Below are 13,984 nucleotides of genomic sequence, written 5' to 3'. Positions count from 1 at the left end.
ATGCTCAATTTCTTTTTTATACAACCCGTATTTTCAAAAAATATTATATTTTGATAGCATTACATTTTTAATAGTAATAATTTATAAAAAATATCAAAATACTAATAATGAATAACTTCGGTTGTCCTTGTGGGTTTGATTTAAAAAAATCCTGGCTTCATGTTCGAATAGATGTTTTCTACTCATTATTACTTTAAGTTTGCACTTTTAATTATGTAGTTTTGTAAAAATTATTCAAGCAATTATATTTTTGAGCAAATAAAATAGGAAGGCGTGAACTTAGCATTGTTATTCACGTTGGGCTTCAAGTAATCTTTCAAATGCAATTTCTCAAATACAAATTTTCAAAACAATGCAAGCGACAACGATGACAATTACTCATAAAAACTAACAGTGATAATAAGTATGATTATACGATGAAGGAGTCAACGGCAAGCCAAAGGCAATAAATATGCGAGGCGGTCATTATGGATAAATTTCTCATTTCTCGAACCAACAAACACCAACCAACCGTCTGCCAATATTATGCAAAATGTTGGAATGTGAGACAACGAACGCGTTAGCAATTTTTGGGGAAAACTGGAAAATTCGGTGACAATTGTTACCTCTCTCGTCAATATATCCGAATTCGATATCTTTGGGCACACTGTAGGGAAAGTTCAGTTTCGAATTCACCGAGTAGGCTTGACCTGTAATGCAATTGCCGAAAGAAGGCAAATAGGATAAAAAATACATATACTCGTACATGTAATTAGACAATCATGTAATAATACATGTAAAACTACCATTACTAATAATAAATAAATATTTTAAGGTATAAATCACATTATACAAAATTATATGCCTTATTTTTAGAATTGGAGACAAATGCAAGTTGATTAAGAAAATAATTTCAAGAAGTTGAAATTCAATTTCAGTATTGAACACCACTTCTTTTAGTGGTACATATATCTCACTTAAAATACCGATTCAAAGTAATTAATCTGTTTAACACTTTCCAATAAACAATTAATAATTTTTATATACTTCGATTATATCTACTATCCAACATATTTATAGTACAAAATTATCTAGTTATTTTCTCGTGCCTATTTTTTTTAATAATACTATTTCATGAAGTGATTGATTTGAGTCTTATTATTTAAATAGTAGTCATTTCATTGCGTTTTCAATTTATTTTTAAAAAATATCTTACCCTGCCAATACCAGCTTCCAGGTGCGCCGATAAAAACACGTTCTCCATCCTGGTAATAAAGTAAAATTAAAATTAATTTTCATAATAATGATTATAAATTTGAAATAATATTATAAAAAAATGAAATTTTGAGTTACGTGTTAATACTGATTTACGATTGAGCATTAAGACAAGAAAGATACATATTTTTGAGACTCCAAAAAAATTTTATTAGTTAGGAGTTGTAACCGTTCTCTGGTCAATAATCTGTTACTATTGCAACATTAATGCAATACATTAGATTAGATGCTTTTGCAATGTACTTTTAATACACTTACTAGTACTCAATTAATTCAATTTTTAAATTTGAACTTTTACATAAACTTTTCCTACCTTAGATAAGGCGGCTCCAAAACCAGCCTGACAGTATCCTTGTCTGTGATAACCCCAGTTAGCTGAAAAATAAATTTGCTATATATTAATACCGATATTATAATTCAATATAATAAAACCAAATAAATGATAAAGTAATAAGATTTGTTATATTTGAAAAAACAGCATCAGAAAATGTAAAAAACTCGAAAAAATAATATTGGATCTATATGTCGGTGAATGCTTATACGCGCACAGATTTACTTTATTTGTGTATTATTATTGATTAACAAATTATTTTCATAATTAATATAACTTTAATATTAGATATTTTATATAGTACCATAATATATACACCTCGTTCTTATAGTATGTTATAAAAATCGTTTTTAAGAAGAACGTCGGCATGTTTTTAGACTTCCACATTATATGGGATGTTATTTTTCCTTAAGCCCCAAAATCATGTGATTTCCGCAGCAATTTTCACGCCTTTTCCGGGCAATTTTACAAATTATCAAATGCATTATCGATCACAATATAAAATATTGCCGAAGTCATAAATCAGTCATAGGTTTTGACAACCGGAGATGATGATTTCTCATCGAATGTGGATTTTTATTCGAAAAGCAAAACCTATAAATAATATTTAGGATATACTATCATTTGAAAGCTAATGTATAGTATATAGAAAGTTTTCTCAATATATTCTGAGAGTACCGCTAAAAAATATTATAATTTCATATATTTATTATAATAATGATGAAACAGAATTATTTTACAAAACATAGATATGCTTTGTCTTTAATTTTTTTTTTCAAAAATCATTGATCCAGACATTTTATTTTTTCAAGTATCCTTAATTACTCGATTTACTAAATTAAGTAAAATATAAAAATAGAAGAAAAAACTTGCAATAGATTTAATTAACCGAATTAATGCATTTATTCGAATCTAGAACAATTATCATTAAGAATGTGATTTATAAATTATAATTTATTCTCTCACTATCCTGTACTAATTGCTTCACACATTTGATTTTAATTTATCGAATAAATTTAAAAAAAATAAATATAAAATTATATTGCATGTAATTGTATAGTCAATAAATAAAAACTCATTACATTACAAATAAATATTATATACTAGAGGTAAATTTTAAATATGATTTATTAATACATGCATTTCTTTCAAGCAGATTAAAATTGAATATTTTCCTTTTATGATGATGTACGTAATAAAATATATTTAACTTCTTTTTTAGAGTTTAGTATTTACAATAATTATAGTGATGAAACATTAATTTTGAAAAAATAATTATTGCTCTGAGTATTTAATTAACGTTTTTACTTCTTCTCGTATTAAAGGCAATGAATATATCCATTCCATAAAAGCTATTAGACATTAAACGTATTAGAAATCTGGTATACCAAATTAATTGCTCTGATTGTGATTTAATGTAAATCGGTAAAACTAGCCAAAATGTAATTGCACATTTACTTTTTTGGAGTAGTAGTTATATTAGTAAAATTGTGAAAAATATTGTAGAATTAAAATATTTTTAATGTTTATGATACGTAATGTAGGTAGTGCATTACTATATTCTCACACTAAAGATAGTATTTCTGTTTTTGTTATTAGGATAAGCAAAGATTTTCGTTGAATTGTTCCGACAATATATTCGATGTTTACGTACGTTCAAACACTATTAAATAAATATAATTATTCCCTATGCAAAAATAAAATGCAAATGTGCAGATGCATCTACGTGCCCGGAGATGAATACAATGGAAGTCGTCAAATCGCATTTTCGTTAAGGAATATAATTTGTAAATCAAACTGTTTGATTGAAACGATTTATCATTCAATTGTCGTTTATTATTCGTGCATCGCTTGCGACGGAGATGGTTCCTCGAATTAAATGACAGAGATTTTATTGGAATACCAAGGGCCTAATTATAATGTGCCAAATATTTCTTTGGACTACTTGATCAAGTTAGATGAAATGAAAATACTATTATTAGATGTTACAAGCCATTTCTCAAACATTGTTATGGCAACGCCATGTTACGCTTTTTTCTTAGTAGTAAAAACTGTCCAAATGCTACACGATGTTTTGTCCTGGCGGAACTGAATATAATTTAATTTTTATCCATATTTTAAATAATATATGATATTACCCGTTATTACCAAGTTTACAATGAATGTAAATGCATTTTTATCGCACTAATTAAAATTCATCTTCCAACAGTTCCTTCCAATGTTTGACTTAATGACGCTCGAGTACATTTGAAGTATGTTTCTTTGTATGTAAAGTAATTAACGTCTCAAATCAAGCTTTCAAAAATATGGGCATGTTGTTTTCTATGTACATAAGAAGCAAGTGTCACTTGAATTAATTACATTGATGAGTGAATAGGAAATATTTATAAGAAGATTAAATGATAATAAATGCTGTTTTCATGAGAGCTTTGTTTATTACAAGACTACTTGGTGATTGTCTTAAAAACCAGGCATACTTCAAAAAGTAGTAGGATATTAGCCAGAACTTACTATTCTCCAAAAATTTAATTTTAATTTATGCAAAAAATTATTTTCTAATGATCGACCGAAAAAATTTAACTCAACATTTATTGGGTCATTACAAGAGCAGTAGTTGTTCTTTCTACTTTTGATATATTTTTAACATTTAGTATTTCTGGCTTAATTATTTTATACATATTTTCTTCTTTATAGTGATGGGCCAAAAACCGAAAATGAAAATTTTTGCATATCTTCACGTTTCAGGTTTTTAGGTTTCTGAACATTTTGGCATACCTCAGAAAAAATGGATGTGTGTATTTCGTCGACGATTTCGAGACGCAAATATACATCTTTTTTTTTTAAGAATGTAAAAACGTTCAGAATTCTTATATATATATATATATATATATATAATAAATATATAATAAATCATTAATTCATAGATACTTTGTATCAAACAACTAAAAATTTGGTTCTTGCCACCCCGATCAGATACAAAACGATCTCGACTATTAACTAATTGTATATTTGTTCTCTCAATAAAAAAACATCATCAAATACACGAATTCTGTTAACTTTCATTCATATAATAAAAAACCTAAAAAGTCAACCACATCTGTTCGTAAAATGTGGCATGTGTTTGCAGTGTACCGTACCGTGATGTTCATTTACAAAAGTCCTCGTAGGTGGGAACATGGTTTTCGAAGATCGTACATTTATTGCGGATACCATGACTAGAATTGTAATGTTGTTTTTGTAAAGTATTTTTCCCCAAAAACCCGAAAACTATGCGAGGAAGTCGGAACATGTGGGTTATGTTTCACACGACCGAGAGGAAGTAGATACAGTTGTTATTTTCAGCTTTTGGACTTGCAATTTTGTGATGTGAAAAAAATTTATTGATTGTGATTAAATTTATCTTTTAACCAATTTTCATTAATCATCTCAATTCAGTCCTCTATGAGAAATTAACCAAAGAATTTTGTCGCCACATCTGTTCCAATGGAATGAATTAAACACTTGTACTTAAAATGAAATAACAATTAAATAACGAGCATTAATCAGATGCATGTGTTACTGACATGGAACTGATCTAGAATCGTTTATCTAATTAATGTCGTTAATTATATATTCTAGATAGCTGTGATAGATTTTTATAACGTTGTAATGAATAGTTGTTCATTGAGTTTTTTAAGATACTTAAAAAAACACATTTGGTTATTGCCTTAGATTTAAAAATCTCGGAGCAATTGCAGTAGGTCTAGTAAAATTATACTTTGTCATTGACAGCATTTTGTCTCCTTGACTTACAACATAAAATTTCATGTTCTTATAGCTCACATACAACAATCATAAGTATTATTTGTTAAATTTTATCAAAAATTTACTAATTGATTAATAGTTCAACAGTTTCTTCATTTCAAATACTAAACAGAATTTATGTAGGTGTGAAAACAAATCAAGATCCGTGTCAGGACATTTAAGAATTTGTAAATCGATCAAAAATTTTTATTAAGAAGTCAAATAATAATCTAGAAAATTATTAATAATATTAGTAAATAAAGTATTACCGAAGCTACGTGGGGAGTGATGTGGCAACACAAGTTGGCCATGAATGCGGAGTAGAAAAACAAAATATCAGATCTGTCATGTATAGAACTTACACTAAATGGAGAGCAAAATAAGTGTTAAAAGATAAAAGGGTCTTACTTATTAACTGTGACGTCACTTTGTGAACAAGCGATGCCGACAATCGTGGAGCACTCTCGATTGATTAAATGTTATATGTCACGTGCTTAACCTAAAAGTAAATATTCTATGCTCGATTTGCATAAACAATGGTGAATATTACATATTATAGTGTATATTATTATACATCATATTATAATGTGTCATTTAATCAATCGGGAGTGTTCACGATTGTCTGCAACGCTCGTTCTCTAAATGACGTCACAGTTCCCATCTATCTTTTGACACTTTATGAATTGGAAAATATATGAGGAGTCCATGTTGTGTAAGGTCTATGGTGTCATGACATTTAGGAATTTGTAAAAACAAAGAGTTACTTATTTAATACAGTTTTATACATATGCTTCTATATAGAGGACAACGACTCATACGCTTTGGTATGATTTTGCTACCAACTACTATTGATATTAATCATAATTCTATTTCAATCATTTTAATTTCGCTAGTGATATTTTATAGATTGCTTATTCTGACTTTTATAGCCTACGGGGCAGCAAATTTTCGATAAACTTTCTATAGGATGTCTTAAATCAATTATCTGCTCAAGTGTTGCGTATACATACTTTTATGTTTGGTATACAGAAATGCATTTCTGAGACCCGCATTCATTTCAGAAGTCTTGATCTTAATAGACGTATTAGTGATGGTAATAATAGCTCGAAATTGGATTATGGAATAGATCGAATTGATCGATTGTTCGATCAGTTGAAAATAGTGTTTGCAAGTTCAGAGTGTTTCATCTCCTTTCCAGAGTTCATATACTTATATATGAATAATTTTAGAATAAAGGTACAGTACCAGATATAAAATAGGTAGAGTAAAGATAAGAGTTAAGCACCACATTTAGGTAGAGTATATCTGGTACTTTACCTTTACCTTTAGCTTTACCTTTACCTTTAGCTTTACCTTTACCTTAGGACATCCGAAGGGAAAGGTAAAGCTAAAAAAAGGAAAATTTACCCCTTGCCTTTCTGGTTAAAAATAAATCTATTACATTAGTGTCGAAATTTAACTAATTTTAAAATATTTTTCTCAACCTGATGTTGCCACAAGAGCCCAAGCTAAACTTAGGCCGGATGTCCGCACGTGCAAGGAGTTTGCGCTAGAATCCAGAACATTGCACAACTTTCGGCACATTAGAAGTCATTATATGGACCTTGCTTATATTTCTATTGCTCTGCTCTACTTTGGTATAATTTGGGATCACTTTTGAAATAATTACACGTAATTGCAGTGTTCTTGCTATATATTTAGAGACACATTGTTTTTTTAGAGTAATTGAACATGGTAATAATTTCTATTGCATCGATTAGACCATTTAGTCTGGTATTGATAATAATTTGAAAACTATTGATGCAACGTGCCTTAAGGCAAATTGGTGAAACTGCCAGTAGAAAAAATAATGTCTGAAGCAAAACACTTGCCTACCAAAAAACTATCTCATTTCATCCTTTCACGGTACCCGCAAATTACACCACCGATCTTTTATTTTTCTAGTTTTATCTCAACCGCAAAGATGTGAACATTATCCGTTTCGGGTCATCTTAAAAATAAAAATGATTTATTTAAAACGCAGTCACGTCCTGTGTGTTGCATCCCTTGTTATATGACACCGAAGATTTTGGAAATAAAATCTTCACAACCCCAGAAATAGATGTGATACTCGTGTGTCGCATATTAATTTTATTGCTAACGCTAGAGAAAATAAATTTCGAAGAAATATACATTTAATTATATGTGTAAGAGACGCAAAATTAAGCAGTTTGGACGTCCAAGGTACTGAGCTTTTTGAGCATTCTTAATAAAAAAAATTAAATTATTGTACCAATACAAATTAGTTCATATTTTTTATTATCTTTTGCTTTACATATATATATATATATATATATATATATATATATATATATATATTATATATATTACTTTCTATGAACTTGTACCAAGGCATATGATATCAGAGTCATGTGATAGTAAACAAGAGTTTTTACAAATTACATTTATTTCCAGAGACGAACAATAATTAGACAAGATCTTTAACCCAATCATTGATAAAATGCTATACAAAAAACTAGTGATAGTAACATGTCATTGAACTTATCTCAATTACAGAAAACGATAGTCTTTGATGAATCACTTTATAGCGTTAGCTAAGAAATGAGGGCATTCATTCATTCATTTATAAAAATATCATGACTTGTTTTTACTTGATATTGAATTTAATAAATTTTATAAAAAATCATGTTTATTCAATAAATAAAAAAATAGTCAGAAAATCCTTGAATTTTCTTGTAAAATTGTGTAAAGACTGAAAGGGCTGTAATCAATTGTATGAAAAAAATTATTAAAAAATAATAATTTATAAGAATCATAATACAAAATATTAAATAAAACACGACTTAAGTTATCACTATAAATAAAATGCGACATTTTCATTTCTCTAGAATTCTGATTAAAAAATGAGAACACAATTTTTCGAATTTCAGGCAACTCATGACTTTGTTTCTATTAATTTTATTACAGTCTATATATCTACCTACATTCAGACATCCTATCCTTCAAAGTCAAATCTGATTTCTACCTGTCGCCCCGAATAAATAATAATGGTTAGGTAACAATTACATGGTCGAATGGACCAAGAGAGATGCTGAGATCAAAATTAGATAGAACATGTACAGTTTTAGTAGCGCCAATCAAACTTGCAAAGGAAAACGTGTTCCGTATAAGGAACGTCAGTTTATATTATAATACTTTCGTTCTGAGGACTCAATTTGATTATATCTCTAATATAAAAATGTCATTGATCGAATTGAACGATTGTGAGGATGATATGTTTAAAATACATACTTTTTGTATGAGTTTACTAATTTATATAGATACAGTGCATATTATCAGATCCTAAACACTAGTACTATTTATTTATATAATTATTTCTCTAATTCATGAAAGGGTCAATCTTTAGCCGAGAGCTATGGATTTTTAGTAATTATTAGAAATATTTAGAATATAAATCATTATTATTATCATTTCAATATGTACAAATTATTTTCTAGGAATTATGATATAATTTTAATATTTTTACAAAAAGAATGTTTTACTTTTTAACAAATAACCTAAACATGCCCGTATGATCTATAGCTAAAACATTGTATGATGTAAATATATGCTTTAATGAACTTTCGTCTAGTTTATTGATCAATTGAATATTTTGCGGATTTGTAAAAATGTTATTAGTGCTTTCTTTGTAAAAACAATTTATGATCTAGTGTACGACTATATACTATTCTTTAATATCAGTCGAGTCTGTTGATCAATTGAAAATTTTATTAGTGTTATATTATGCTCCAGATATTTAACGGCGTTACTAAAATCTTATTTTGAACAACAGCAACTATTTTTATACAGTTATTTATGCAATAGCATTGCATTTCAGGAACAGAATAATATAATTCCGGACTTCTAGATGTAAACTCGACCATAACTAACGCGGACAGCTGTTTTATAGCCGTTCGCAGTGAATAACGACAAGTTATTATTAGCCGTTGCATTCAAGTTTTCGGCCAAACAATGATATTAAATTTAATATCAGGAATATTTGATTTCAGAGGAAGTTTAACGAGTTTATTGAAAGATTAAAGACTATTTTATGCAATCATTAAATCTTGCCTATTGTTACTAGTTATTATTTATTTTATTTTTGAGTGCAAGTGTTATTAAATTTTAAAAACGTGCGTACACATTAGCATTAGTAATAGTCCAAAAATCATAAATCAAATTTTTTGCAGATCTTGACGTTTCAGAAGAGTCTGAACATTTTGGCATACCTCAGAAAATTTGTGTGTGTGTATGTATATCTGTATGGGTAATAATACTAAATATCGCTTATAGAAATATTTTTTGGATTGAAGACGTATATAATTACATGTAAATGTAACCTCAACCTCAATTACTGCACATTTTGGAAAGTTTCCAATTGTTTGTGATCATTGGTAGAAATAGGCGTTTGTCATAGAGAGATAATCAGAAATGGTCCAACCTAATATATATATATATATATATATATATATATAAATTTTTAATAAAACTTGAGTTATCATGTATGATATGTTCTACTCTTACTTCTCTCATTACAAATTGGACTGCTGAAGAAATTTCTTACCTAGCAATTTTATTATTTAAATGAGTCTTTATTTGAAACAATTTAATGGTAAAGTATCAAAAGAGAATAATTTTTTATTTGTCTAAACAAAGAAAGGTTAAATACAAGGAAATTTCACACATACATAAAAGTATGAATTTTAAGTGTCTTCACAAATGTTCAGTTGGATTAATGATTGTCTCGTTTAATACAATTAAAATGAATATTTAACGCTGACTACCTTTTAATGTTTTTTATATTTTAGAACCATTTGATGTTTACTGTGTAATTTTTCTATTTCACATCAACTTTCCTGAATAAGTAAATGCAATTTTTAATATGATATATCCAATTTGTTACTGTATAAATCATTCTGCATACCTGAGTCAAAGTTAGACAAATATAATATGAGAACATCAAGTTGCAATAAATAAACGTAACTATGACAAAAGCACGTTTCAATATGACGCCTATTATATTTCTATACAACGTTATTTGAGATTCATATTTGCTGTTAGATGTTCTTGAAATAAAATAAATAATATATGGTCTTTCAATGTACATGCTACAATACACATCAAAGTAGTATTAATTATATTTTTTTTAGGAATGTGCAATTTTATCTAAAATTTTTTATATATTTCATGAATATTTAAATTACAAACGGTTTGAGACTGTGATTATCTCATCATCAGTGTAAAATATCTTACTTTTACAGCAAAAATATCTTAGTTCAATAATTTCAAGCCCCATAAATTATCAAACCTTCTTAAGTTTTTCAGGAAGTTTTGTTTACAAAATCTTAAAATTTTCGTCCAAAGCTTCTGTGTACTCTACAAAAGAGGATTTCAGGGAACAAAACACTTGACATTGCAAAAACTTCAAAAGAAGCATCTTAATAACATTAAGCTCTTGAAATAAATTTCATCAGGCTTCATATTTTATTTTCGGAGACAATGCAAAGTGGCTACATCTTCATCAACACAATTAATTCCATTGTCAAGCTTCTGCATATTTTTGCTGCAAGTGCAAAATGCAATAATTTAAAAGAAATTTCTGAAAATCCATTTGAAACAAGTGATTATAATCAGCCAGGGTCATTGTCGATTATTGTGCAAAGTCCCATTGTTTGTAAACTGTTATTGTTTAACGGTCCATAAGTTTAGAGCCTCTGGAACGAACGTGCATTTGATAACTTGTCATGATTGTAACTCTGTTTAGGTGAGTGGTGAAAAGGCATTTTACTCAAAAATGATATTAAATATATAAAAGTAGTAAGTTAGACGTTTTTATGAAGAATATCCTGTTTTTTAAATTACAAAATACACACTTGATATTGTCTGAGGGAAAGGCAACATTAAATGAGATGAGATCCTAATATTATTTTTATATCCGTATCCAATGTTTGATTAATGTTTTTGCACAGTAGTATCTAAGGTGTAGTTTCACATAAAAACAAATTTGTTTATGTATGTTTTTAAATGAATACTGATATCAATACTGCTTGATATAAGGGTAGCTACCATGTAATTGCAAAGCCAAGTCTCAACACCTTACGTCACGTACCTTCCATATATACATACGGGCATATGTATTTTAAATATTAAAAAAAAAAATTATTGTTTTTTAAATATTACAATTGGCGCTCTTTCTATTTTGTCAGACAATCAGGATCGTATATCTGATGATTCTGTGCCTTCCTTCTACACGGCCTGACTATATAAAGCACAATAAACAAACAGTAACTTGTGAAAATAAATAACGGCATACTGCAAGTACACCACCAAAGAAGTTTTTATTTTCATTTTATACTTCGATATTTACTCACGAGTATATAAATTCTCGGATAATTATTCGGAGGAATGAGAAATTGATGGGCGAATTCTACCGTAAGATAATCATATGGCAACGCTTTTTTTTTCATATAAAATGATACAAAAAAATTTTTTATTTTTGCTATTTTTTTCTTTACGATTGAAAAGGTGCATCAACGTGAAATTTGAAATTAAAAAAATGTTCCATCCAGAATCATTTGCTTTTCAGAATCATTCTTTTTACCTCATTATAGGATAAATTCGAAATATTATGGATGCGAGTAATACTCGTATGACTTCTAGCGTTTTTCTTCAGGCACATTTGTAGATACATGACTTCTAATCAGGTTTATCAGGTATATGAAAATTTAGCATTTCAAAGACGTTGGTAACATTTTTTTAATATAAAAATTCATTGCTAATTCCAAATTTGATGCTGCAATTTAACTAGTTGAAAGTGGCATTTTGCCTTAAGGCAAGTTGCGTGTACTTCCGGAAATGTGTAAGAAATAACTTGATCAATCGAAATTGAAATTTAGATATTTAGATAAAATTCTAAATGTTTATTTCAAAAATAAAGTTATCTCTTTCAATTAAATCTAAACATTGCGATTTTGAATAGAATTTTTTCAAACACATTTAAATTAACTGCAATTATAATAATTATATTGCACAAACATTATAGTGCTTGTATGCCCTAAAATTGTAGCTTATTATTTTAAATTTTAATGAATTGATCATGTTTGACTCATCACATCATAAAAGCAACTTATGACATAAATTTTGACTATTTTCTCAAACTTTGATGAATTTTCAACATTAATCTATTTGTTATAGAGCCGCGATACTTCAGTATGACCTATAAGACTATGGTATCTACCAAAAAGAAATCATAAAAATTGACGAAAAAATTTTATTAACACTTTATTACAAGAAAACGGCCCGGCTGATCTTTACCAAAAAGTAATCAGCACGATTCTCAACCAATATCGATTTACGGCAAAAAATCTGTTCACACACACACATACTTTTTCCAAATTTGGTTTCATTCAATTCAGAATGGCTGAAACGTCGAGAAAACATAAAATTGGCGAATCGGATTTTTTATGAAAACATAAACTTCTCTTTTGGGAAGATAAAAATGTTAATGGATTTTTTTTTAAATAAATGGCGCCTTATACGAAACTTCAATGAGTTTAGATAGAAGTAAATTTCTCATTCTCCTACATTTCTGGCAACATCTTTATTAAAATATACCTCACATAGACAGACGAAGGGTAACTCTTGTATACAATAAACATCCTGCTGTGAGTTCTGCTTTATACCTTTAACATTTTTTTATTTTTTGTGCGAGCACGTGTCATCGCGCACCGTTTGATTAACACAGATGGCCCTTTCTTCGTTTCATCTTATTCAAAGGTTGACTATGAACTGGAACCAGTTATTTTAGTTAATTTTCACGGCCGTGCTTTTTATACTTTTTATATTAAGTTAATTCTTTGAATTATATAAGGATTTTTTTCTAGTGCCATAAGGTCAAAAGATGATTTGTGACTGAACTTTAAGCTCGGAGGAGGACTACAAAATAATGTCCGTTATTTAAACATACCGTTAGAACATTCTTCTACATGGTTACCAATTTAATTAATATAATTTTGTAATGTGAATTAAAAAATGAAAATATTGATAATTGACAACAAGACTATATATTGCAATTGGAAATAATATTGATATTTCATATTAATCAATAACAGAAAATTAAGCTTAAATTACATGTTAATTATTGTTATTTAGAGATGTGTTATTTAGAAAAATAGCTAGAAAAAAACCAGTATACTAATTTTTTTAAAAATATACAATATTGTAATATTGAACTAATCGATGTGTTACGCCAGCGACAAGTTTTCTTAGAAAAAATTTACACTATAAAAATAATATTATTATTATAAATATTAATTGAGCATTTTCTAATCCATTTTTCTTCTTTTGCAGATCACATCGAGAATGGTAAGTTTTTGCATGCACATACGTTCTTATTTTAAATCGAAAGTATTTTCAAAAGTGTTGCCGAAAATAATATTGTAGGATATAAAATATTTAAAAGTCAAATAATAACTTGAAAAGATGATTTTAAAGAGTTACAAATCTGCTTTAGGTAAAATTGCTTTGGTTGGGTACAATTTTAGTCCTAATGACGAAGTAAGATACAAAATTCTTATT

The 13,984-nt window shown here is 28.1% G+C and overlaps 1 protein-coding gene across 1 annotated transcript in view; it reads right to left on the bottom strand.

The window, feature by feature from the left end:
- LOC113383034 overlaps nucleotides 1–13,984 on the bottom strand; it is a 138,743-nt gene that overhangs the window by 12,143 nt on the left and 112,616 nt on the right. The window contains exons 11-13 of the mRNA XM_026621286.1: nucleotides 1,568–1,629; nucleotides 1,196–1,244; nucleotides 606–689 (exon numbers count right to left, since the gene is read on the bottom strand). Of these exons, the coding sequence (XP_026477071.1) occupies nucleotides 606–689; nucleotides 1,196–1,244; nucleotides 1,568–1,629 (195 nt within the window). The remainder of the gene's footprint in view (nucleotides 1–605; nucleotides 690–1,195; nucleotides 1,245–1,567; nucleotides 1,630–13,984) is intronic.

This window comes from Ctenocephalides felis, unplaced genomic scaffold (genome assembly GCF_003426905.1).
Source record: "Ctenocephalides felis isolate EL2017-DRISC unplaced genomic scaffold, ASM342690v1 CF-g0.4_SCAFFOLD_03570, whole genome shotgun sequence".
Classification (NCBI taxonomy): domain Eukaryota; kingdom Metazoa; phylum Arthropoda; class Insecta; order Siphonaptera; family Pulicidae; genus Ctenocephalides; species Ctenocephalides felis.
Note: the sequence above shows the minus strand (reverse complement) of the source record. Positions and strands in the feature narration are given on the sequence as shown.